Source organism: Elephas maximus, chromosome 2 (assembly GCF_024166365.1).
Source record: "Elephas maximus indicus isolate mEleMax1 chromosome 2, mEleMax1 primary haplotype, whole genome shotgun sequence".
Taxonomy (NCBI): domain Eukaryota; kingdom Metazoa; phylum Chordata; class Mammalia; order Proboscidea; family Elephantidae; genus Elephas; species Elephas maximus.
Genome location: NC_064820.1, coordinates 70092572 through 70118633, shown reverse-complemented (window position 1 = coordinate 70118633; position 26062 = coordinate 70092572). Strand labels below are relative to the sequence as shown.

Genomic DNA, 26062 nt, shown 5'->3' with positions numbered 1-26062 from the left:
TTCCAACCTGGGGGGCTCATCTTCCAGCACTATATCAGACAGTGTTCCACTGCTATTCATAAGCTTTTCACTGGCTAATGCTTTTCAGAAGTAGGATGCCAGGTCCTTCTTCCTAGTCTGTCTTAGTCTGGAAGCTCAGCTGAAACCTATCCTCCATGGATGACCCTGGTGGTATCTGAATACCGTTGGCATAGCTTCCAGCATCACAGCAACACACAAGCCCCCACAGTACGACAAAGTGACAGACATGTGGGGGGAACCATCAATACATTCTTGAAATAATCCTTGACTGATCATAAATAGTATTTTTTTATATGTTGCTGTATTCAATTTGCTAATATTTTACTTAGGATTTTTGCATTTATCTTCCTCAGTGAAGTTGGGAAATAATTTTTATGTCCTATGTGACACATTGAGTTCTGGCATCATGGTTTGTCTAGCCTCATACATTGTTTTAATCTATTTCTTAACCTGATCTTTTCCAGATCACTTTTAATGAGAACTTGAACCCAGTGCTTTTATAATGTAATTTCTTGGCTTTTGGTTTATAGTTTGTATAATGCTGAGTAGAGTCAATAGACTAGATTTGGAAAACAATGTTGTTATATTTTTCTCATCTTAATATATTATATGGTAAATGATAGAAAAATTCAGTGTTTTGGGGAAGTAAAGAGTTTCTTTTTAAGGGATTTAAGATTTTTGAGAGTTTTGTGAATCGTAATTTTGAGATTCAAATTTTATGAACTGTTAAAAAATTCTTCCTTTTTAGAAACAACTCTAATTTATCTTCTTGATTTCAGTCCAGGTTTTTTCTAAAAGAGGCCTGCCTTCCTAAATAGTTTTATATGTAGTGGAAGTGATGTTAGATATCCATTCCTGAAACCCATTTCACAGAGAAAATATGTCCCTTACCTCCTTATTTCTTTATTTATTTGTAGGCATCTTTTTTTTGTTGTTATTTCTGAACCTTAAAGTTCTTCAATCCAGTGGTGCCCACACCATCCTAGTTACCCTAATCTAACTATAATTAGGATATTCCCTAGACCTCTATATTTGTTAAGGACTTCTCTTTCCCATCCTCTCCCCTACCCTTATCCTAGGTACTTTTTACAACTACTTTTATATCACCTTGGAGCCCTGGTGGCACTGTGATTAAGAGCTCAGCTGCTAACCAAAAGGTTAGCAGTTCGAATTCAGCAGCTGTTCCTTGAAAACCATATGGGGCAGTTCTACTCTGTTCTATTGGGTCGCTAGGAGTCGGAACGGACTCAAGGGCAATGGGTTTGGTTTTTCTGTTTGTTTGTTTATATCACATTAAACATCATCTGTCCCAGTGACCTTCATCTCTATTGCATAGTAACAACCAGACTAAAGGGTCTTATTTGCTAAATAAAGGGTTTCATTTCTTAAAGATTATTTTGGGTTTGTGTGGCTATGTTTTTGAAGAGGAAGCAGCCAGATCATTAACTGTCAACTCTTTGAGTACAAGAACAATGTCTGGTTTACAGTTTTATTAGTATTATTGAGTACATGAGTTATCCAGGAAAAAATGAATGAAGACCAGAATTGTACTTGCTGCAATGCTAATAGAGATTTATTTATTATCAAGGTTAGATTGCTGAATATGAAAAATAAGTTGAAAATGGAACTGTTTATCTTTTTACCAGTTCTATTCCTTCTTTAATCTCAGTGAATGACACCTCCCTCTCATCTCCACAACCAATCCATTGCAATACTCTTGATATTAGCCTTTAATATAGATCTGAAGTCCACTTTCTCCTCCACTGTCATCTATCCAAGCCACTATCATCTCTTACTTGAACCAAGAGACAACCTTCTAATGAATCTTTGTATTGTCCCCAATAATACCTTTTCCATACAGAAAGCTCTTTTTTTTTTTTTAAATGTAAATCAAATTGTAACCCCCCCCCTTCACATTATTTAATTACTCCTTTGGCATTTAGGAGGAACACCAAAACCTTATCTACATGCCCTCTGTGATCTGATCTCTTCAGCCTCAACTCCAACAACTTTTCCCTGTGCATCTTTTGCTCCAGAAACACTGGCCTTTTTATTCTAAAGAGGATCGAGCTCTTTTTCTTAACGTTTTTACACAGGATGTTGTTTTTGCTTGGAACATTTTTGTACCCCACCCTATCCTTCTGTTTGTTAACTTCTTCAGATCTCACTTTAATGTGACTTCTCTTGCTGTTTAGTATTCCCTCTCATAGTAGCCTGTACGTTTTTCCCATATAGCTTTTGTCATAATATAGCTTTTGTCGTAACTTGTGGTTATTCATTTATTTGTGTGTGTGTTTATTAAGGTGTATCTATAGAGCCAGACTTAAGCTCCTTGAGCGCAAGTACCTTGCTGTTTTGTTCACCACTACAAAATCCAGTATCTAACAAATTGTCTGGTGCCTAGTACATGTTGGTTGAATGAATGAATGAGTAAAAAGCAACATTAAGGATAACTCAGAGGTTACAATGTATAGATACATAGCACTTCTTTAATAATTAGTTAGCAATATACTAGGCTTTTTTTGTTGTGTAACAGTCATAAGATGATTTAAATACTTAAGTTATTATTGAAGTAACAACACAATTCACATTACTGATATTTGTATTTGGTAAATCTTTAAAAATCATTATGATAACTTTTTAAAAAAACTTTATTTTACTTTTATTATCTAGATTTTTATTTAGTTTTTCTTAATTGTTAAAATCATTGTGTATAATACATGTTGACTACAAAAATGACATATGCATCTTGAAACACTTTTTGCACCATGTATTCTAATTCATTTTTATATCTTGCAAATATAACCTTGTAGATGATAATGAGTCAATAATAATTTATGTAATCCCAATTGTATTTTTCAAAACTAGCTTAAATTTAGAATGCATTCTTTCCTTCCTAAAGAGAGTAAAGCTAATTAAGAGCAGATAGCATACGTGATTTGCTTGGCATTTTCAGCATTGTAGCACAGTGTTTAGCAGGTAGTAGGCATTCTGCCAATAATTGTTAGTGAGTGAACGAATGATGAATGTTTGCATTGTAAAATCTAACTCTAAAATTAAATTTGTAGCTTCTGTAAACCTTTATACCCTTTGGAAGAAGCAAACAAACTTATTCTTTCCTGGTGTGGAAACATTTCCAGTCATGTACCATGCCTGAAGCATATTACTCTGTCAGTTGATTCAGCTTCAGAACTGTATAATGTCATGTTTTTTTACCCAAACTAGTAAAACCATGCCTGAGATTTTTTTTTATTTCTCCCTATTTGTATTAGATTTTGTGGACTTATCATAAAATTTATAATATTTTTCAAATAAGAATATATTATCATTTTTGTTAAAATTTTATCCCATATTGTCTTGTAACAAATATTAAATGCTGGCCAAGACCAGCCTATATATATATATATATATGTATGTATATATATATATAGTATACACAAACAGTCACATGAATATATGTCTTTTTATATACCCACCACTGCCATCAAGTCAATTTCGACTCATAGTGACCCTATATGGCAGCATAGAACCACCCCATAGAGTCTCCAAAGAGCACCTGGTGGATTCAAATTGCTGACCTTTTGGTTACTAGCCATAGCACTTAACCACTATGCCACCAGGGTTTCCTTCTTATAGCACTTAACCACTGCACCACCAGGGTTTCCATAGGTATTTGTATATATAGATATATTTCCATAATAGTTAAAATAATATAAAGAAGTTCCTTAAAAAATTATTATAATATAAAGTTCTAAAATTAAGTTATTTTAGTAATTAAGTCCTTGCTATGATGTACACTGATGACACACAAAAAAATGAGACCAGCAGAGTGATTATTGCATTATGTATCTGGAATTACAGATGTGTGTGTATTACAGAAAAAATAAACGTACTGAAGTAAAATTTAGAATTTTGATAAGACTTTCATTTCATTTTGATGAGAAAACAAAGAAATAAATTTATAGCCAAATACCATCATACTGACTGGCTGACATGAATTTCAGCTACCACAAACTGATTCAAAGACATTTTGCCCATAATACTCAAGAAGATTAGAATAGCAAAACATTTCTTATTCCAGCTACCTTCCTTATCTTTGCCATGACTATTACACAAACACACAACACACACACACACCCACCATCCCCAGCGTCTTAGTATGTCTGGTCTTGTTTCCTCTGGTCTCTGAATCTCTACAGTTAGCATGAAAGAAAAATAAGTGGAAAGTGGTCATAGAAGAGATGTAAACGTATTAGTAATTTTATTAACTTTGGAAATCTAACTTTCAACTCAGAAGCGCTCATACTAAAGAAGAACAGTGTTTTGTACAGATATGGAATGAGTTTAGGTAGTAGATTCTGCTAGGCACCATCCTCATTAAATATTTTCCTATATAAGTTCAAAAACTTGAGTTCACTTATTTTAATAAATTGTATATAAAGCCCAAACATAGAATTAAATTGCAAAGTCTGCTTTAGAAAACACATGAACAAATTGTAATAATTATCCTATTGGGTAACTACTAAATCTAAAAATGTTTGCCAGAGTTGTTATAGAAGGCTTTGAGTACAACCCTTAAATTTGGTCTTTGCTTTTTATAATAGATGATTCATACCCATGGTTAGTTATGAATAAGACCAAATCAAAGAGATTACTAGTAGAAAATAATTCTAAAGAAAGGATGTCCCTTTTTTCTCTCATATTTTTCTATCTATAATGGGAGGGCTTAGCTTTGAGATTTTATAGCTGTCACAATTCAGACTATAATTATCTCATCATTTTAAAAAATTATTTCTAAAAGAGAAATTTAATCAGAGTACAAAACATTAGGAAGCTACACTTTAATGCTGTAATTGTATATGTGTTATCCTTTTGAAGAACTGAGTGATCACCTATTTATTTTTTTCTTTAGTCAAAGAGTTTAAAAGTACATGCTTTGTGTATTAGTGATTGTTTAACACAGTTCTAAGCAGAGTTTAAAAGACCATGATTAACAAAAGCAATGATATTGACATATTACAAATATAATTATCTTCAGTTTTAAAATTCAGATTGCTTAGACACAAAATTTGAATTAAGTACTCTAAAGTTTTTTTTTTTCTTTAGCTATTCGGATCTTCTGTCTGGTTTAAAAACATCTGTTATGATTTTAAAAAGAATCCCCAGACTAAATGCATATTAAATTTATACTCGGTCGTTAAAAGCCAGAATTGATTTGATGGCAATGGGTTAGGCTATATTTATTCTCTGTCATTCTTAAGAATCTCCCAAAAGTACCAATGAGAATTGTATACAAAAATCAAGATTAAGCTATTATTTTGTGGTACAGAATGCAGTATATTACTTTCACAATGCCAAGTGGCCATAGAATATAGGGTGTAATGAAGCAAAATAGAGTCACACATGTGCTGCATTTTATAGATCCTGAAAAATGAAAAGAAATACAAATTCTGTCCTTTACCAGTATAATTTCACACTGACCATATATAAGGAAATTTTGTTTTTGTCAAATATGATTTCAAAGGAGCAAATCTCATCTGACATAGAAAACTATCTAGTTTAGTATAGAAAAACATTTGAGGAAAGCATGTGTGTGTTAATAGAATCATGTATGTGATAGGCTCTCTGAGTTACAGAAACTTAATTTAATGAATAACCTTTATTGCATAATCTCTCTCAGTCTCAACCATTCTGTCTCTGACTGATGATGCCACCTATTTTTTTAAGGAAGTGATCTGACTCAAGCTCCCCCTTTTTGCCTTTAGTGCTTATTATGTGATGTTATATACATTTATTACATTACTTACCATTAAGTGAATAAAAGTGGTAGAGGGTTGTCAAAAATGAGGAAAACCCTCAATGAGATGGATTGACACAACAGCCTCAATAATCGGCTTAAACATACCAAAGATCATGGAGATGGTGCAAGACCAGTCAATGTTTAGCTCTATTATACATAAGATAGCCATGAATTGGAGCCAACTCAATGGCAACTAACAACAAGAAGTTAGGTAAATACATATGGTACTTCCCATATTCTCTGTCTTTCATGGTTTATTGTTAATCAGTAGGTGGTCTGTCACTCATGTACAATTTATTTGATCCCAGAGATTTACTGAGCATGTACTATATTTATATATATTGAACATACAGTGTATAGTGAATACAGTAATGATGAAAACAAAGCTTCTATCCTGGAGGAACACATCTTTTTAATTTACTTTTCTTTATTCCTTTCTTCCAACCCTTGATTAATTACTTCAAGAACATCTTCCTCTAACGTACTCTCATTCAAGTGCAAAAATGAAAAGTAAAGCCTCTAGGCTAGGGGCATTTAGTGTTCATGGTCTATCTTTATAAAGAAAATGAGAAAAATACAAATCTCAAAATTTAGACGTAATATAAGAACCATTTACTTGTAAAACTTTTTGAGCCTTGCATTTTTGCTTGGAGCATAATGCATGAGCATCAATAGTTCACAAGTAAAAGAACACTCTAATAAAGGAATACCAGTAAAGCAACTGTGAGTTCCTATGTTACAGATGTAATGTAAGCCTTTTTCCTATTTTTTTCCTAAGTTATACAGTACCCCTTGCTGTATAACCAACAGGAGTCTATTTAAAGCAATTTATGTTAACTAATTTAGTGCATTACACTTAATTCACATTGTGAGAACATTTGTTATAAAAGTGCCTTTACTAATTTAGTCTGACAGCAAGCCTTAGATAAAGATTCAGTCAGGAAATTGTCAGTATCATGGGAGTCCTATGGATGGCGGTAGGTGTGTATCTCAGAGCATAAGGGAATATGGGTTACATACCCAGGATTTTAACCTCCCAAAGCCAACTGTCATCTCTGCTCCAAAAAAACTGGAATACTGGCCAGGGTCTCAGGTTCTCAGGAGCAAGTGAAATAAAAAATGATTCAGTTACCAAGGCTGAAATATTAGGTAGTATCTTTTTCACAAGAATAGGATCAGAGCCCAGCTTCTAGAACTGCCTCAAAAACTAGAACAGAACTGGACCAGCAATCTCCCATACTCTAATGCTGCTCCATGAATTTATTGGCATCTGCCTCTTTAAATTCTTTTTAACAATGGAAAAAATTGGTCTCAGAACCCAGGAGCAGAGTTGAACCTACCTGTGTGTATGAATTGTGTGACTCCAGTTACGGTAATTGCAAGAAAAAGGGACAGAAAAAGAAGTTCATCACAGTGAATATGGAATTCACATCAGATTCTATGGATCCTGTGCTTTGCAAGAGAATGTTTATTTGATCTTCATTTTAATCTTATTAGTCTCCTCAGTTTATCCAAGTTAAATCTCAGTGATTATATTTTTAGTCCACTTCACTAAGCCTGTAAGCCTTTGTCACCAATTATTCAACTGATTATATGCAGAAAATAAATGTTAATAAAATGAAATATAAAACATACCCTCTGCTCAGTGGAATAAGTAGTAAAAATGGATTTTAGTATAAGGTGGAATTTGGGGCAATATTATATAAATTAAAAAATTTTATTGCTAAATAAATAATATCCTCTATGATAAAACATTTACTATGTAAACAGATAATACAATTAACATTTAGATGATAATACAATTAACATCTAAAGCAAAACATGACAACATAACAAATGAAAGCAATATTCAGTCAACACAAAGTTAAAATTTCTACACACTCAGAATTTTAATCATAGTTTTGAAACATCAGATTCTACAATAACTTTCATGAATTTGTCTATTTTTTTCCTCATTTTGTCTGCTTTTTGCTTCAACTCTTGGATAGCTCTGAATATTAGAGATTTGAATTCCCTATCAGTTTTTCTAGTGCCTTTTTTTTTCTACTGGAAAGTCATCTGGTGTTTTATTTTGGATGCCTACTGGCACCATCCTGTCCTGTTTTTTTATGTTTTGGTATCGTCTGCTGTCTTTGGGACATTCGTTAGTCATTTTCCCCATTTATTGACTGTAGATCTGTTTGTTTCGTCCTGCTTTTTTGTTTTATTTCATTATGTCTGAGCAAGTGGGCTGTGCATTCTTTGTTGTTTATTCGTCTGTGGTCATCATACTTTTCACCTCCTTATCCAATGGACCAGTTACTCAGCTATGGTGCTGCAGGGCAGATCCAGCTGAAGTGGAAGGCTGGGATGGGTAGTTTGTGGCACATACTAGGGCCAATGGGGGGGCTGGGAATCAGTGCTGGGCAGGTTTCAGAGGCTGTGCCTGTGCAGCTCAGGGATGTGATTTTCAGCACATTTTTTATGTTTCAAAATTTATGCTTTCTTAGGTGACCTAAACCTAAATCTTTTAATGATGACAATCTGCATCTGACACCTAAACTTAAAGACTGTTAATAGAAATAGAACTCAAGATTTTCCCCAGATATTTGAGTTCATTGGTTTCAAATCTTTTGGTTGTATAATTTTGGAAGAATTTTTAAGATCTCTATGCCTTATTGTATATTTTTCACTTGACATCTAAAATTTTTATGTCTAACTAATTGAAAAGAATTTCTTGAGCATTTCAAGTATTGGCATTTAAAACGAAAAATTTATATCCTTCCTTTAATTATATCCAATTGAATCTAAATGCCATAGCAATTTGGTATCACTGCACATTTAAAAAGATCCATGAAAAGTTTCTTCTTTTATACTCAAAATTTACATCATGCCCACACCCCCTTTCACATCCAGAGTTTTATCCTAACATATATTTTAATATATATACTAATATACTTTTCCCCCATGCGTCTGTCAGTTTGTCATACGGTTGGGGCTTGTGTGTTACTGTGATGCTAGAATCTATGCCACAGGTATTCAAATGCCAGCAGGGTCACCCTAGGTGGACAAGTTCAGCTGAGCTTACAGACTAAGACAGACTAGGAAGAAGGACCTGGTGGTCTACTTCTTAAAAAGAATTAGCCAGTAAAAACCTTATGAATAACAACAGAACATTGTCTGATAGAGTGCCATAAGGTGAGCTCCTCAGGTTGGAAGGCATTCAAAAGACTTCTGGGAAAGAGCTGTCTCCTCGAAGTATAGTAGACCTTAATGACATGGACGGAGCCAAGCTTTCAGCATCTTCATTTGCTGAAGTGGGAAGACTCAAAATGAGAAGAAACACCTGCAAGCATTCATTAATAATCGAAACATAGAATGTACGAAGCATGAATCTGGGAAAATTGGAAATCATCAAAAATGAAATGCAACACATAAACATTGATATCCTAGGCATTAGTGAGCTGAAAAGGACTGATATTGGTCATTTTAAATGAAACAATCATATGGTCTACTATACCAAGAAGGAAAAATTGAAGAGGAATGGTGTTGCATTCATTGTCAAAAAGAACATTCCACAGTCTATCCTGAAGTACAACGCTGTCAGTAAAAGGATAATACCTATATGCCTACAAAGAAGACCAGTTAATCCAACTATTTCAAATTTATGCTCTAACAACTAAGGCCAAAGATGAAGAAATTGAAGATTTTTACCAACTTCTGCTATCTGAAATTGATCAAACATGCAATCAAGATGCATTGACAATTACTAGTGATTGAAATGCAAAAGCTGGAAACGAAAACAAAAGATCAGTAGTTAGAAAATATGGCCTTGGTGATAGAAATGATGTCAGAGGTCTCCTGATAGAATTTTGCAAGACCAACGACTTCTTCATTTCAAATAACTTTTTTCAACAACATAAAAAATGACAGCACTCTTGGACTTTATCAGATGGAATACACAGGAATCAAATCAACTACATTTGTGGAAAGAGATGATGGAAGAAGGCCAGGGAAACAGAACATCAATTGCTCATATGCAAGTTCAAATTGAAGCTGAAGAAAATTAGAACAAGTTCACAGGAGCCAAAGTATGACCTTGAATATATTGCACCTGAAATTAGAGACCATCTCAAGAATAGATTTGACCCATTGAACACTAATGACCAAAGACCAGACAAGTTGTGAAATGACATCAAGGACATGATATATAAAGAAAGCAAGAGGTCATAAAAAAGACACGAAAGAAAGAAAAGACCAAAAATGGATGTCAGAAGAGACTCTGAAACTTGCTCTTGAACATTGAATAGCTAAAGCAAACAGAAGAAGTAATGAAGTAAAATACCTGAACAGAATATTTCGAAGAGTGACTCCAGAAGAGAAAATAAAGTATAATAATGACATGTGCAAAGACCTGGGGATAGAAAACCAAAGGGAAGAACACACTTGGCATTTCTCAAAGTAAAAGAACTGAAGGAAAAAATTCCAGTCTCAAGTTGCAATACTGAAGGGCTCTACTGGGAAAATATTAAACAATGCAGGCAGCATGAAAAGAAGATAGAAGGAATACACAAAGTCACTGTACCAAAAAGAATTGGCCAATGTGCAACCATTTCAGGTGGTAGCATATGATCAGGAACTGATGGTACTGAAGGAAGAGGCCCAAGCTGCACTGAAGGCCTTCATGAAAAACAAGCCTCCAGAAATTGATGGAATACCAATGGAGATGTTTTAACAAACGGATGCAGCACTGGAAGTGCTCACTCATCTATATCAAGAAATTTGGAAGGCAGCTACCTGGACAACTGACTGGATCAAATCCATATTTATGCCTATTCCAAAGAAAGGTGATCCAACCGAATGTGGAAATTATAGAACAATATCATTAATATCACATGCAGGCAAAATTTTGGTGAAGATCATTCAAAAACGTCTGCAGCAGTATATCAACAGGGAACTGCTAGAAATTCAGGCTGGTTTCAGAAGAGGACGTGGAACCAGGGATATCATTGCTAATGTCAGATGGATCCTAGCCAAAAGCAGAGAATACCAGAAAGATGTTTACCTGTGTTTTATTGACTATGCAAAGGCATTCGACTGTGTGGATCATAACAAATTATGGATAGCATTACAAAGAATGGGAATTCCAGAACACTTCATTGTGCTCATGAAGTACTTGTACATAGATCAAGAGACAGTCATTCGAACAGAGTAAGGGGATATTGCGTGATTTAAAGTCAGGAAAAACGTGCATCAGGATTGTATCCTTTCAACATATTTATTCAATCTGTATGCTTTACCCAAGAAGCTGGACTATATGAAGAAGGACGGGGCATCAGGATTGGAGGAAGACTCATTAACAACCTGTCACGTGCAGATGACACAACCTTTCTTGCTGCAACGGAAGAGGACTTGAAGCACTTACTCATGAAGACCAAAGACCACAGCCTTCAGTATGGATTACACCTCAACATAAAGAAAACAAAAATCCTCACAACTGGACCAATGAACAACATCATGATAAAGGGAGAAAATATCAAAGTTGTCAAAGATTTCATTTTACTTGAATCCATAATGAGTACCCATGGAAGCAGCAGTCGAGAAATCAAATAATGTATTGCATTGGGCAAATTTGCTGCAGAAGACCTCTTTAAGGTGTTTAAAAGCAAAGATGTCACTTTAAGGACTAAGGTGCATCTGATTCAAGCCATGGTGTTTTCAGTGACTTCATATGCATGGGAAAGCTGAACAATGCATAAGGAATATCGAAGATTAATTGACGCCTTTGTATTACGGTGTTGGCGAAGAATATTGAATATACCATGACTGCCAGAAGAACAAATTTGTCTTGTAAGAACTACAGCCAAAATGCTCCTTAGAAATGAGGATGGCGAGACTAAGTGTCACATATTTAGGACATGTTATCAGGAGGGACCAGTACCTGTAGAAGGACATCAGGCTCGGTAGAGGGCCAGTGAAAAAAAGGAAGACCATCAATGAGATGGATTGACACAGTGGCTGCAACAATGGGCTCAAGCATAACAATGATTATGAGGGTAATGCAGGACCAGTCAGTGTTTCATTCTGTTGTACATGGGGTTTCTAAGAGTTGGAACTGACTGGACAACACCTAACAACACAATATTTTTTAAAAATATTTTTGTGCGAAAAGTATTTTAATAATTATATCATGTACCTCTACACAAATATATATGTAAATTTAAGTTACATTTTAAAAAATTTCCTGTAACCATAAACAAAATAATAATTTTCTTCTGGATTGAATGCTTATTATGATAACAGTTAATGATAAATCAGGAGAACACAAATACACTTTTTGATAAATAATTATTAAATATAAGAGTAAAGTTTTTATTAAAGATTCATTTTCATTTAAATGCATGCTTTTCAGTTAGCAATACAATCTGTATTTCTAGAATAAGACAGTATTTCAGCATCAGTTTTATTCCTATATTTTGTTTCTATAGAGGTGAGTACTGAGAAAATTAGTACATGGGAATGAAAGGAGTTTGTTGTAGAAATATTACTCAGTTATTTGAACTCCCTTTGAGTTATTTGTATAAAAAATAACCAAGTGCTCTATCATCAAAAATTATTTTAAACAATATATTAGCTGTTTGGAAACCCTGGTGGCGTGATGGTTAAGTGCTACGGCTGCTAACCAAGAGGTCAGCAGTTTGAATCTGCCCCGCTCTCCTTGGAAACCCTATGGGGCAGTTCTACTCTGTCCTATAGTGTAGCTATGAGTCAAAATCGACTCAACGGCAGTGGGTTTATTAGCTGTTCATTTGATTAGATGCTCTTTCAAACTCGGTGAAAGTAAGGAACTGAAAAACCACCTGATATAATTCATTCATTTTTTCAGTACTGACACCAAATGTTTCCAATTGTCTCTTTTCTTGGCACCTGGAAGTTTTTAAATCCCAAGGCAATGCATTATTGTAAAATTATGAATGGTGCAAAATATGACTTTCTTTTGTAAGATGGGAGGAATATGATTTCAAAAGGAGAAGCTTGTCTTTTTTAAAGAAAAGAATGCATAAGGAATTTGATGATCTATAAATAGATCTAAAGCCTCTTATGCCTGCCTATTTGCAAGACGTAACATGACTGGGTGCTGTGTATAAAACTGCTGCTAAAAAAATAATACCATAAAGCTATTATCACTTGAAAGGAATGTATTAACACAGTAGCCTTAACCTTTGGAAAAAAACAGGAAAAAAATGTTTACTGAATTATAATTTTACATGACCTCCTGATGTAAATCTACAGTGATTGTTTTGATAGAATATATGCCTAATTCATAGAACTTCCAACTCTACCATCATGTCCCTAGAAGACCATTCAAGGAGGTTGACTCCAGTGTGTCTTTGTCAAACTGTTAGACTAAATACTGGTGTTCTTGGATGATTATTTGGTGTTTTAATTTAGGGTTCCTTATACTGTCAAATACTTGTTTTCTTCCTTTGCTCACATTGCTCCTTCCATTTGAGTTACTAGCTCCTCCTCCCTGTCCCCGTATATGGCACATATTATATGTCTTCATTATAGCTGTTTCATATTGTAGTTATGACAGCCAATCCATTCTGCTTCCTTATCATATTTCAAATCTTATCCCATTGTTCCATCCCACTGCCCTAGTTTAAACTAACATCATTTCTGAATTGGTAATGATCTTCCAGTAGATCTCCCTGATGTCTAATATCTCCACTGTAGAATTATTACAATGACCTGTCTAAAATGTGGACTAGTTCCATATCCTCCTACTCAGAACTCTTCAGTTGCTCTTAGTGTCTTTATTTCAATGTTATGTACTGCCAGGAACAGAAGTATTAGTATTTACTTTCATGTATTATCTGTAATTGTCTGTTCTCAACTACCTGTTCAGATTTTTCTCCAGAAACTATCTCCATCTGTTTTACACTCTAGTGACACACATTACGTACTTCCTTGAGCACACATCATGGTACATTTATTAGAATGTGACAATGGAGACATGACTTTGTTTTTTAGTAATAGTCAACCTGAACTTCTGGCTACTTACAAAGAAAAGTCAAAATTTATTCATATACATAGAGGTTATATCCCTTTTGAAAAAAGTTATGATTTATCACAGAAATGTGTATATAGTTAACATTAATAACGTTAAGTGTGTCTATAGGACACTGAACCCTGGTGGCACAATGTTTAAGAGCTTGGCTGCAAAACAAAAGGTCGGCAGTTTGAATCCATCAGCCACTCCTTGGAAACCTTATGGGGCAGTTCTACACTGTCCTATAGGGTTGCTATGAGTCAGAATCAACTCAATGGCAACGGGTTATAGGACACACAAAAAAATGCCCACCAAAAAAAAAAAAAAATTGTAAGATGAAGGGAGGCCATGGCAAAGAAAAACTATATTCATAGTCCTTTTAGGTTTTTCAAAATGTGTTTTCAAAACACACATGCACAATATACAACATACCTACTTAATTCTACTTTATCTATATTAATAAGAAAAAGGAATTCTGTTTTTCCTATACCCTAGAAATCAGTGGATCATAACCATGTTTTTATAATTCCCTTAGGATTCAGCATAGTGAGGTAGGATAAACACTGGCATGTTAAAGATGAGTTCCACTAACAATGTCAACATTTACTAACCATGTGATCTTTAATAGGTCATTTATCTTTACTAAATCTCAGTTTTCTCATTTATAAAGTGAGTATCATGGTATATTTCCTTTCTGACCAAGGAGAGATTATTAGTGTCATGTGAGGTAGCACGTGAGAGTGTATGATAAATTTAAAGAGCTTTAGAGATACTGCATTATTGAATTAGTCCTCAGTTTTTCTTTAACTTTATATCCTATGCTTCCTCAGAGGATATAGTCTATCTTGATATGTTGATAAGGCTAATAGTCAAATAAGGAAATAAAGGATAAGTGGAAGGAAATAAAGAATGTATTGGGGGGTTTGTTTATTTTTTCTTATTTCTTTCTTTTTTGTTTATGTTTCTTCCTCATTAAAACAGTTTTGGTATGAACCATGATGGAATTGGAAATTCTTGTGGGACGAAAGGTCATGAAGCAGCAAAACTTATGGCAGCTCACATTACTGCAAATACCAATCCCTTTTCCTGGTCTGCCTGCAGTCGAGACTATATCACCAGCTTTCTAGAGTAAGTAATCTCTGGAGAGTGATGATGAATTGCTCCAGAAGTAAGCCATTGGTAGAAGCCTAATATGTAGTGCTTCAAACCTTGCATAATGAGTAACTTTTATAGGACCCGGTGATATTTCAGGCCATTCTCAAATTACTTTAAAAAATCATTGTGGCAAATTTTTCCTTCATACTCAAACAGAACTTAGTGAACAGACAAGAGGAGCTGGAGCAAGGGTATCAGTGGGGGTTGATGAGTATGTGAGCATTAGACTTTTTCAATAAATGGGAAGCAATGTCAGAAGAATTTTGATTGATTTCTGTAATTTAATACAGCATAGGCCAAACTGTGAAAACCCTGGTGGCGTAGTGGTTAAGAGCTACAGCTGCTAACCAAGAGGCTGGCGGTTTGAATCCACCAGGCGCTTCTTGGAAACCCTATGGGGCAGTTCTACTCTGTCCTATAGGGCTGCTATGAGTCAGAATTGACTCGACAACAGTGGGTTTGGCTTTTTTTGGTTTAGGCCAAACTTTAATTCAGTGGTTATGTATTTCATTTTGTTGATGAAAAAACTGAGATTTATAGGCGTGCCAAAGTATCTAACAGTAACAAACAGCAATAACAACAAAAACTGAAACACCCAGGCAATGAACATATTGAGAATATGAAAATATGTTAAGTGACTCATCTTTTCTACAGTTTAAGAGTATCTTTACTGGTCCTTTAACACATATTTCTAGAGTCTGGTTATTTAAATGTGAAGAGGTATAGTTAGCTCAGGTATAACTATATTCAGGAAAGCAGTCGTTCTTCTGTATCTTACCTGCATAGGGCTTCAGGATTGGGCTTTGGAAACTGTTAAGACTTGGGTCTCACTTTCAACCTGTGTGACCTTGGGCATGTTACTTAACCTTTCTAATCTTCATTGCCCTCATCTATTAAATGAGTTTAGGTAATAATAGCTACCTGATAAAGTTGCTGTGTATGTAACTATGTATAATACTATAATGTATGTGAAACACTTAATAGATATTCACTAAATGGTAAATATTATTATTTTAAATAATACTTTTTGAGGGTTCAGTGCTTTATTTCTCTATCATTACCTTCAACTATTTTGTGCCACTTTTTTTTTTCCCCTTGGGGAGGAGAGATTAAATACTTTGAAAATGTGAAGCCTACATAAAGCACAGGTGATTCATGGAAATTTGTTTCAAAAATTGGCTTTCTTCAAAGTTTACTTTCACATGATTATATTATAAAATCTTTTCAAATGTAAGTATGTTATGTAGAATAACATTATTCGTTAAAATTTTAGTTCATATACACTATAGTCAGATCATATATTGTGAAGACTTATATATTTTTTAAAAAGCCCCAAACAAGAGACTAAATTTACAGTACCTAGAACATTGCTTTGCTCAAAGATCAAAAAGACAAATATTTAAAATGGCCTCTTTTGAATTTATTTAGGTAATAATAAAATGGGAAGAACTAGAAATTCATTTCAGAAGGAGGTTCATCTAAATAACCATATTAGAACCTAGCAATTTTTAGCCTTAGTAATAGATAATTATGATATTACACTTGCCCAGTGCAAAAATTGAGTGAAGTTTTATAAAGACAGGCCACAGAGAATTCTCTTGACATCTTTTAGTAGTTTTTAATACAAAGCACTAGCAATCTCATTTTCTAAGATGCTTTTAATGAGATTCATATTACCTAAATTTTAAACATTGTTGAAGATCTGCCTTCTCCAAAAATCAAGCTGAATCTGGAATTTCTGCCTTGACTTGGCTTATGTTTTTATAATGGAATCTTAGTGTCTATCACCAGGAAGACAAATGGTATAACCTGCTAAGGATGCCAGTGTGTTTCTGAAGTCTACCCCTCTCTTTTTTTTTTTTAAGTATCATTTTCTTTTCTCTCTGTCCTGTTCCTGTCCCATAGGCTATTGCATAGCCCATTTGTTTAGAACCTTCTCTGTAGACTAAATACAAGGACCAATTTTGATCTTCTGCCAGACTCTGCCTAGTTGAAACCATAAAACCGTATTAGGCTATTAAAACACTCCAAATGGGAATCCCTAAATTGCCGGTAAAATATAGTTGAGAAATCACCACTGGTTTGGTTAAAGATGTAAAATTATTACTAGTTGCAATAAAGTGTTCCATTGAATTAATTGAAAGAATTAATCCAAACAGCATTATTTAAACTTTATTGCTTCTTTGTATTTTGTATGTATAATAATGATTAGTGTTGACGGTTCTAATGAGCTTGCTTATCCTGTATTTTGTAGAAATATTTTTGTTATGCATCCTCATGGGAATGCTGACAAAGTTAAAACCATTAGTAAAAGATAAATGGGAAAGACAATGGGTAGAGACTTGGGGAAAAGTTGTTTCCCCCCACCCCTTTAATAACAAACAACTCTGATTATAATCTGACCCGGCGATAAAGATTTTTTAAACACAAGGCCCTTTTAAATAGGTCAGTTCACTGGAGCACAAAGACATAAGAGTAACTTTCTTGAATTTCTTTGTTCCCTTTTTATTAATGCGGTGGACTTAATTGCTTTAACAGCTATGCATGATATTTTTAAAAATCCAGTGATATTTTGATCAGGGATTGAAGTTACATTTATGTTTTATAGTTGGCTCAAAAAGGCTCATAACATTTTATTTTAGTTTCTCTTCTTAAGAAAAAGAAATCTTGAAAGATGAATTGTTTAGGAACTGCAGCTCAGCCAACAAAATGCATACCTTTCTCTACTTAGTGACTGTATAGGCCAAAGATGATGGTGGATTTTAACAATGAGCTTTCTATGATTTATAGAGATTCACTATTCACTATGTTCAACTGAAAACGATTCCATGGCCTTTAAATGCCAATAGAGTAAAAAGTCTCTCATGTCATTCTGAAACACTAGGTGCTATTGATCACTCAGGAGATGGTGTTTACCAACTCCCAATATTTTTTTTCAGATTTCTTAAACTCGGTGATTCAATAAGTGGTTCATGAATCGCCCAGAAGCCGTCCTGATTAAATAATAAAGAACCTATTTCCGTTAAAATGGACGTGTTATGCCAGCTTCTGATGTTTTCCGAGGAGACGGCTTTGCAGGTAGTGTCCTTCCTATCTGCCTGCGGGACTTATTTATTTATTTATTTATTCAGGAAATAGAGAAAGATGAACCTGGTATTATGGTTCACACTCATTGATGACTATGGGCTAATGTACCGGGCAGTGGAAGGCAGCCAGAAGTAATTTAGGCCAGTTTTTCACACATTTTCCACCACTTAGAGGTAGTACAGAGTAATTTCATACAGTTTTTAACCAATTCTGGGGGCTCTGTGAATCAACTCTTGCTCTATTTAAAGTCTGTTAATTTGTTTGAACTGTCAGAGATGCATAAAAAAATTTCGTACAGTTCCAAATTAAATACAGACTAGCCATTTTCACAGAAAGCATGGAAGCTGAAAACATTAAAAGAGGCAACTTTATGGTCGAAGGTGAACTAGGAAGAAAGGTGAGAGTAGAACTACAAGAGTAGTGAAATAAGGTGACCAAGGCACTTATTTCCAAGACACTCACTAGCACATACCTTCAAAGGTCAGTATCAATCTATAACATGGAAAATGATCTCTATTGATGGGATTTTTTTTTTTTTTTTAACGTGGAACCCAAAGAAATAGCTTTGCAAAATAGATTTCTTTTCCTTTCACTTATCTGATATTTCTTTTGGGAACCTCACTCTACCCATAAATATCTTTGATAAGTCATAATTATAGATGGAAAAAAAAAAAGAAGATAACGGAGTAAACCACTGTCAGTACAGTATTTGTATCCTGGAAGCTTCCAGTTCAGTTATATTCAAGCACCTCAGTTATACAGAGGGCAAGAGAGGCCTGGCTTAGAATAGTTCATTTAAAAATGTAAACATAGAAAAAAAATGTTAGTTTTATGATGATTGATAAAGCACTTTATTAGAATATAGTAGGTAATACACTTGATGGTTCCAACATGATTCATTTGTGCTTAATTTAGATATATCAGGACAATTTTGAGGGAAAATAGGAGATGGAATTAATGTTAAATTTCTGTTGTTGTTGTTAAGAGACTGTTAAGATATGGACAAGGTTATTTTTAAGATTTAGTTTTTAGATCGACCCACTGTGTTGTAGACTGAAGGTCTATACTTTAAAATATAATTGTTTTAGTGAAAGCAAATATAAAATCACAATTAAGAATATATCCTCACGTGTCCTGGAAAGAAAGCCGGAAGTGCATATTTTATATACGGGTATGTAAATTTTACTTGAAGACTGAATTCTGGCTCATGTTCCCATTTTCAAGTCTAATTTTTAGACTGTGTAAATAAGACCTCTCTAAATTAGAGGTAGAATACATAAAATATGACTTTCACATCATTCTGGAGAGATTTGTGGAAATGTAAATATACTTCGATTTACTAAGAATTTTGTGGTCAAGGCAAAAGCATATTCTTAGACTAATATATATTTTTTTGCTTGATCCTGGAAGCATAAACAAAAATAGTCTGTGAATTTGATGATTTATCTATATTGTTATAGATATTAACTAGGGTTGGGTTTTTAAGTCATGAAATATATGATGCTAGGGAAATAATCATAGTTCTACTTTTTTATATAAGTAGTTTTGCTCTGGACGATTATACTTATGTTTAATAATAGCAGGTTGTAATAACATCTCACAGATGAAGATTACCAATGATTTTCGTCATTTATTTATAACTGATGTTCATGTTTTCTAAGTGGAAAAATTTGCATATGATACCAAGACGTAGACCATCTATGTTTAAAAGTGTTATATGATGAGAAAATTGGTAATAGTAATAGAAATAACACTAAGCCCAGGATCCTGAGAATTGTATGGTTGTATCTCCATTAGTTAGAGCCCCAGATTAAACAAAAACTTCCTGTAGCTTCTATTTTCTCAAAAGGAGACAATTACAATTTATGAGAAAGAAACTCATCTAATTTTTTAAAGGAAGGTAAAGCGTTTGCACATTTGCAGTAGGTGACAGGTACAAAAATGTTCATTTCACAATAATTTGTAATTGCCATAAATTGGAAACAACTCAAATATTCATTAATAGAATAATAGATCAATATTTATGGCATAGTCTTTTTAAAAATTTATTTTATTTTATTTTGTTGTTCCTGTTGAGGATATACACATTAAAGCATACACCAAGTCAACTGTTTCTACACATACAATTCATTGATATGATTACATTCTTTGAGTTGCACAACCATTCTCACCCTCCTTTTCTGAGTTGTTCCTCTCCCATTAACATAAACTCACTGCCCCCTAAGGTTGCTATCTAATCTTTCGAGTTGCTGATGCCATTTTGATCCCATATAGGTCTTACAAGAGCATAATACTCAAGACAGACATTTTTTACTAGTCAAGCTAAACTATTGTTTGATTTTAAGAAGACTTCGGGGGATATTTTTGGTTTAAGGTTTAAAGATTATCTCAGGGCAATAATTTTAAGGGTTCTTCCACCCTCCATGGCTCCAGAAAATCTGGAGTCCATAAGAATTTGAAATTCTCTTCTGCATTTCCCCTCTCTTTTGATCAGGATTCTTCTATAGAATCTTTGATCAAAATGTGCGGTAATGGGACCTGGGCACCATCCAGTTCTTCTGGTCTCATGGCAAAAGAGGCAGTTGTTCAAGAAGGCAGTTAGCCATACATTCCTTTTCCTCCTCCTATTCCTGACTTTCTTTTTTTCTCTGTTGCTTCTGACAAATAGAGGCCAATTGCCTTGGATGGCCGCTTGCAAGCGTTTAAGACCCCAGGCACTATGCAGTGAACTAGGAGGCAGAACAGAAGCACTAAACATGTTGTTAGGCCAATTAACTGATAAAAAGATGTGCCTCTTTTTTTTTGTCACTGTTGTAAATATATCTATCACACAACTTTTGCCAATTCAACTTTCTATAGGTGTACAACTTATTGACAGCAATTACAATAATTGATTGTGCAGCCCTACACTTAATGTGATTTTTCCATCACCATTAACTGCCCCTTCCCCCTTCCCTGCTGCCCTGGTTAAAAAAAAACAAAAAGCCCATTGCTGTCGAGTTGATTCCTGGTAACCACTAATAAGCTTTGGTCTCTATACGTTTGCCTTTTCTTGTCTTTTTATATAAACCAAAAAACCAAGCCTCTTGCCCTGAAGTCAATTCCGACTCATAGCGACCCTATAGGACAAAGTAGAACTGCAACATAGGGTTTCCAAGGCTGTAAATCTTTCATAAGCAGACTGCCACTTCTTTCTTCCCCAGAGTGGCTGGTGGATGCAAACTGCTGACCTTTTGGTTAGCAGCCTGAGCTCTTAACCACTGTGCCACCAGTACTCCATCTTTTTTATATAAGACCATACAATATTTGTCCTTTTGTTATTGACTTACTTCACTCAGCATAACATCTTCAAGCTCCATCTATATCGTAGCATGTATCAAGACTTGTTTTCTCCTACTGGCTGAATAGTAGTACATTGTATGTATATACCACATTTTGTTTATCCATTCATCTGTTGATGGGCATTGAGGTTGTTTCCACCTTTTGGCTATTGTGAATAGTGCTGCAATGAACATTGGTGTACAAATCTCCGTCTGAGTCTCTGCTTTCAAGTTTTGTGGGTATATATGTAGGAGTGGAATTGCTGGCTCATATGATAGTTCTTTTTTTAGTTTTTTGAGGAACCGTGTGGCCTAGCCTTAAACAATATTAAAGAAAAATAGAATTGAACAGACTACAGCTACACATATCAACATCACTGAATCTCACATTCATAATATTGTGTGAAAGAATAAAGTCACAAAAGAAAACTTACAGTATGGCTCTTTTTATATATACAGGCAGATAAATAGTGTTGTTATTAGTTGCCATTGAGTCGTTCCAACTTGTAGTGACCCTGTGTACAATAGAATAAAACACTGTGCCAACCTCACAATCGTTGCTATGTTTGAACCCATTGTTGCATCCACTGTGTCAATCCGTTTCATTAATACTCTTCCTCTTTTTTTACTGACCCTCCACTTTAGTAAGCATGATGTTCTTCTCCAGGGACTGGTCCCTCCTGATAACATGCCCAAAGTACGTGAGACCAAGTCTCACCATCCTTGCTTCTAAAGATCATTCTGGCTATACTTCTTTCAAGACAGATTTGTTCGTTCTTCTGGCAGTCCTTGGTATATGGTATATTCAATATTCTTAGCCAATACCATAATTCAAAGGCATCAATTATTCTTTGGTCTTCTTATTCGTAGTCTAGCTTTCACATGCATATGAGGCGATTGAAAATACCATGGCTTGCGTCAGGCCTACCAGGTGACGTCCTTGCTTTTGAACACGTGAAGGAGGTCTTTTGCAGCAGATTTGTCCAATGCATTATGTTGTTTCATTTCTTGACTGCTGCTTCCATGGGCTTTGTTTGTGGATCTAAGTAAAATGAAATCCTTGACAACTTCAATATTTTCTCCTTTCGTTATGATTTTGCTTGTTGGTCCAGTTGTGATAAATAGGTGGATAAATAGTAGAGAGGCAAAACTATTAAGAAAAGCAGGAAATTATTATTATGAAAATCATACTAGTAGTTAACTCTGGGGAGCAGGTGGGGGTTGTGATTGGAGTTGAGCGCTTTGGAATTTTCTTTAAAAAGAAAGAAGAAAAGAAAAATCACTTCCAGGATTAAGTATACATCCATGTCCTATACCTCCTATACCTATATCTGTAATACTTTATTATGTCCGTTGATATCTCAGAGGTATGGAAATATCCAGAATTATTTTTTAAGAGTTGTGATCTAAGACTTTACTTACACGAAGTAGGAAAGTAGCTGATTAGCTGACAAATATTAGTGAGATTATTAAAAGCATGTGTTGCATGATCTTCAGTAAAGAAAATATGAAAACTACTTGATCCTCCTAAAACTTTGAGATTTTACTGTATATATTGGATATAATTACTAGAAGAAATATCTGTAGTACATTTTTTTAACCCAAAACTTGGAAACAATTTAATTTAGCCTTGCAGATATCCCCTCACTTGTGTTCCTGTGGCCAATAATAGTAGGTAAGACACTTGATTTGCCTGCATTGGTAATTTGTGCATATATACTCAAATCCATTTCAAAAGGCCTTTTTTGATGTGATGTTCTTTAGTTTACACATTTGTTTCTTAAAGACCCATAAGGTTTTTTGCTTGTATTTTATTTCACACTGGAAAAAATGAACAAGACTAGCCTAGATATTTAATTAGACCACATTGATTCAAAGCAATAGGTGCTTTTAAAGAACTAAAAAGAAAATATCCTTTTGAGATAAACTCACACGGAAGCATTTTGGCCATTGATGCCTACAGTGCATGGTGTTCTTGGTTGTCTGAAGACCCTTGCATATGGTCATCTAATTCAGTATTTTTAAAGATATGGACCATGATTAGAAGACCATTAGTACCTTGAAACAGGAACTTTAAACGATGTAATTATTCTTGCTTCCTCCTAGGTTAAGCCAATTTTTAGTTTGCCACTAGCAAAGAATTTATTCCTCAGGGTATCTATCCTTAGACTCTTCTTTAGAATCCAAGTAATTCTTCCTCCAATTTTTTAGGTTAATTTTCTATAATCCTAAACAAAATTAAGTGTAATTATTTTTAGCAGATTCTGAGCTGGTGCGATTTAGGCGAATCTATCCTATACTTTATTTGTCATTGTATTGGTAAATATTTTTCACCTATAGGGCCCTTCACTTAGATACTTCAGTACACAATTTTTAACTTTTCCATTGATTTATAGTGATACTCGACATGTTATTGTATTTTTATTACATATTTAATTCCTTTCATAAAGGCATTTATACGTACAGAGTGTGAAACTGATATTTTAGAAGGAAATTGGGGAATTAAAATACTAATTAAGTACAATAATCAGGAGATAAAAAGTGTTTTTCATTGAAAACTGGATAGCTGGATAAAAAGGGTTTTTATTAGATACCTTTAGCAGTGACAACTGAAATGACTATGATAGCCAATAGTAAAATAAATCTATATTAATATCACATTCAACATTTCAATCTAAGTTTTTTTTTACTAAATAAACAATTAATGTAGAGGAACATAAATGAAAGGAAAGGAGTGTAAAGAAGACAGTGTTCTATCACTTGGGTCTTTGAATCAATCATTTTAGGAATAATCTGATTCACTTTTTAAAAGGTATTAATTTGTTGCTGTGCTTTACATTATTATTTAGAAAATTAACTTTCATATTGCAAGAACATGATAAAATATTAAATGAATTTGAAACTCATTATTATACATGACTCTTTCTTACTTATCTATAAATGAAAATTCATACTGTCCTAAATAACAGTTGAGGAACTTCTACTTGTGAATTATTTTCCTTTGGCAATGTGGATGGAAAAGATTTGGAAAAAAAAAAAAAAAACACAAGTGCTGGCACAATTGACAGGAATGTTGGAAAAAATTTTTAAATGTTGGCATAGGAATTCTTTAAAAATTCTAACTTACTCACATGTGAAATGAAAGTAAAAAAGCATCTGTCCTATTTTATGCACACTGACTAAATAAAAATGAACAATTATATTTAGCAAAGTATAAAGCTGTTTAAACTAAGGTATTCTGTCTGGCTTTTGGCCATCTTTATGTTATTTGTTCCATTGAATTAAAATATTACGTTTGAGTGCAGGCATACTTTTGAAAAGCAGAAATTATAGAGAGTGAACATTCTCTTTCCAACTCTGATGACCTTAGACGAAATATGAAATTTTGGAGAGACTAAACACTTCTAATATACTTGAGAGGAGAACTTTGGATCTTGGCCTCATCAGTCATTCAGCCCATTTGTTACTAATATATTTAAAGAATGTATGGAGATGTCTTACCATAGCACCTATTTCTCTGGCCAAGGTGGAAGCATATAGATTAGGTCTTTAAGGATTACAGCCACAATTTTGTTTTTTTAATTTTCCACATTTCATGTATTTAATTCTACTACCAGATGTGGTTATATTTTCAGTGAAAACAAACAAGAGGCTTAGAGAATATGAAATTCTGTTTTGATTCCTTAAGAAATTAGTTTAAAGGCCAACATGACATTTTCAGATTATTGTCTGAGGTGTTTTATTGTGTCTTGGTGCTAGAAAAAAAAATATTTGGAGCTCTTATTCAGTTTTCAGTAAAGCCATTCTATTTTGCCATGTAGTTATTTACTGGTAGAATTTATTGTTTTTCACTCATCAAGTTTTTAAAAGAAAGAACTCAACACATGGATTCATAATTGTGATTGAAAGTCCATACAGTACCTAATTTCCTTTGATCCTTTATGTTGAACAGTTCAGGCCGTGGTACTTGCCTTGATAATGAGCCTCCCAAGCGTGACTTTCTTTATCCAGCTGTGGCCCCAGGTCAGGTGTACGATGCTGATGAGCAATGTCGTTTCCAGTATGGAGCAACATCTCGCCAATGTAAATATGGGGTAAGAAGTCTTAATCATTATGTTTAGCTATTTGTATGTTTTCTTTCATGACACAAATGTTAAGATGTGTTCTTTTATGACAGAAATGTTCAGATAGAGTTTTGATGGATGTAGTTTACCTCTAGTAACATCATTTAATGCAAATATGAACTTTGACATTGCTCTTTTTCTGGTATCATTTGTATAATACTTATTTCTAAATGTTTGGGTAATCCTGAGTTAGACACATTTAAAATTTCTTTTGAATTAATGCAGGTAGAATTTTAACAATTTCTAATGTATTTATTCATTAAGTCTTGAGTTTTTTATGCCAATTTTATTTTGTCTTTTGAAATATTATGGTTTTGAAATCTAGTTGCTTCTCCCTTTTCTGGCACTCTTATAATTGGGTTAAAGGGTATTTTTACACTGGCTGGGAGCCTTTTGTTTAATTCATAGTTGCTAGTACTGAGTCATTTCAGGTTGTGTCTTCCACTGCCCACATTCCAACACAATGACTGAAGACAAGATGACATTAGCCCAAATAGTGAAACAAGAAAAATTGCTGTAGGAA

The 26062-nt window shown here is 34.1% G+C and overlaps 1 protein-coding gene across 3 annotated transcripts in view; it reads left to right on the top strand.

The window, feature by feature from the left end:
* ADAMTS6 (ADAM metallopeptidase with thrombospondin type 1 motif 6) overlaps positions 1–26062 on the top strand; it is a 270739-nt gene that overhangs the window by 123979 nt on the left and 120698 nt on the right. For all 3 annotated transcript variants that reach the window (XM_049864257.1, XM_049864238.1, XM_049864248.1), the window contains exons 9-10: positions 14835–14981; positions 25368–25509. In XM_049864257.1, coding sequence (XP_049720214.1) covers positions 14835–14981; positions 25368–25509 — 289 coding nt within the window. The remainder of the gene's footprint in view (positions 1–14834; positions 14982–25367; positions 25510–26062) is intronic.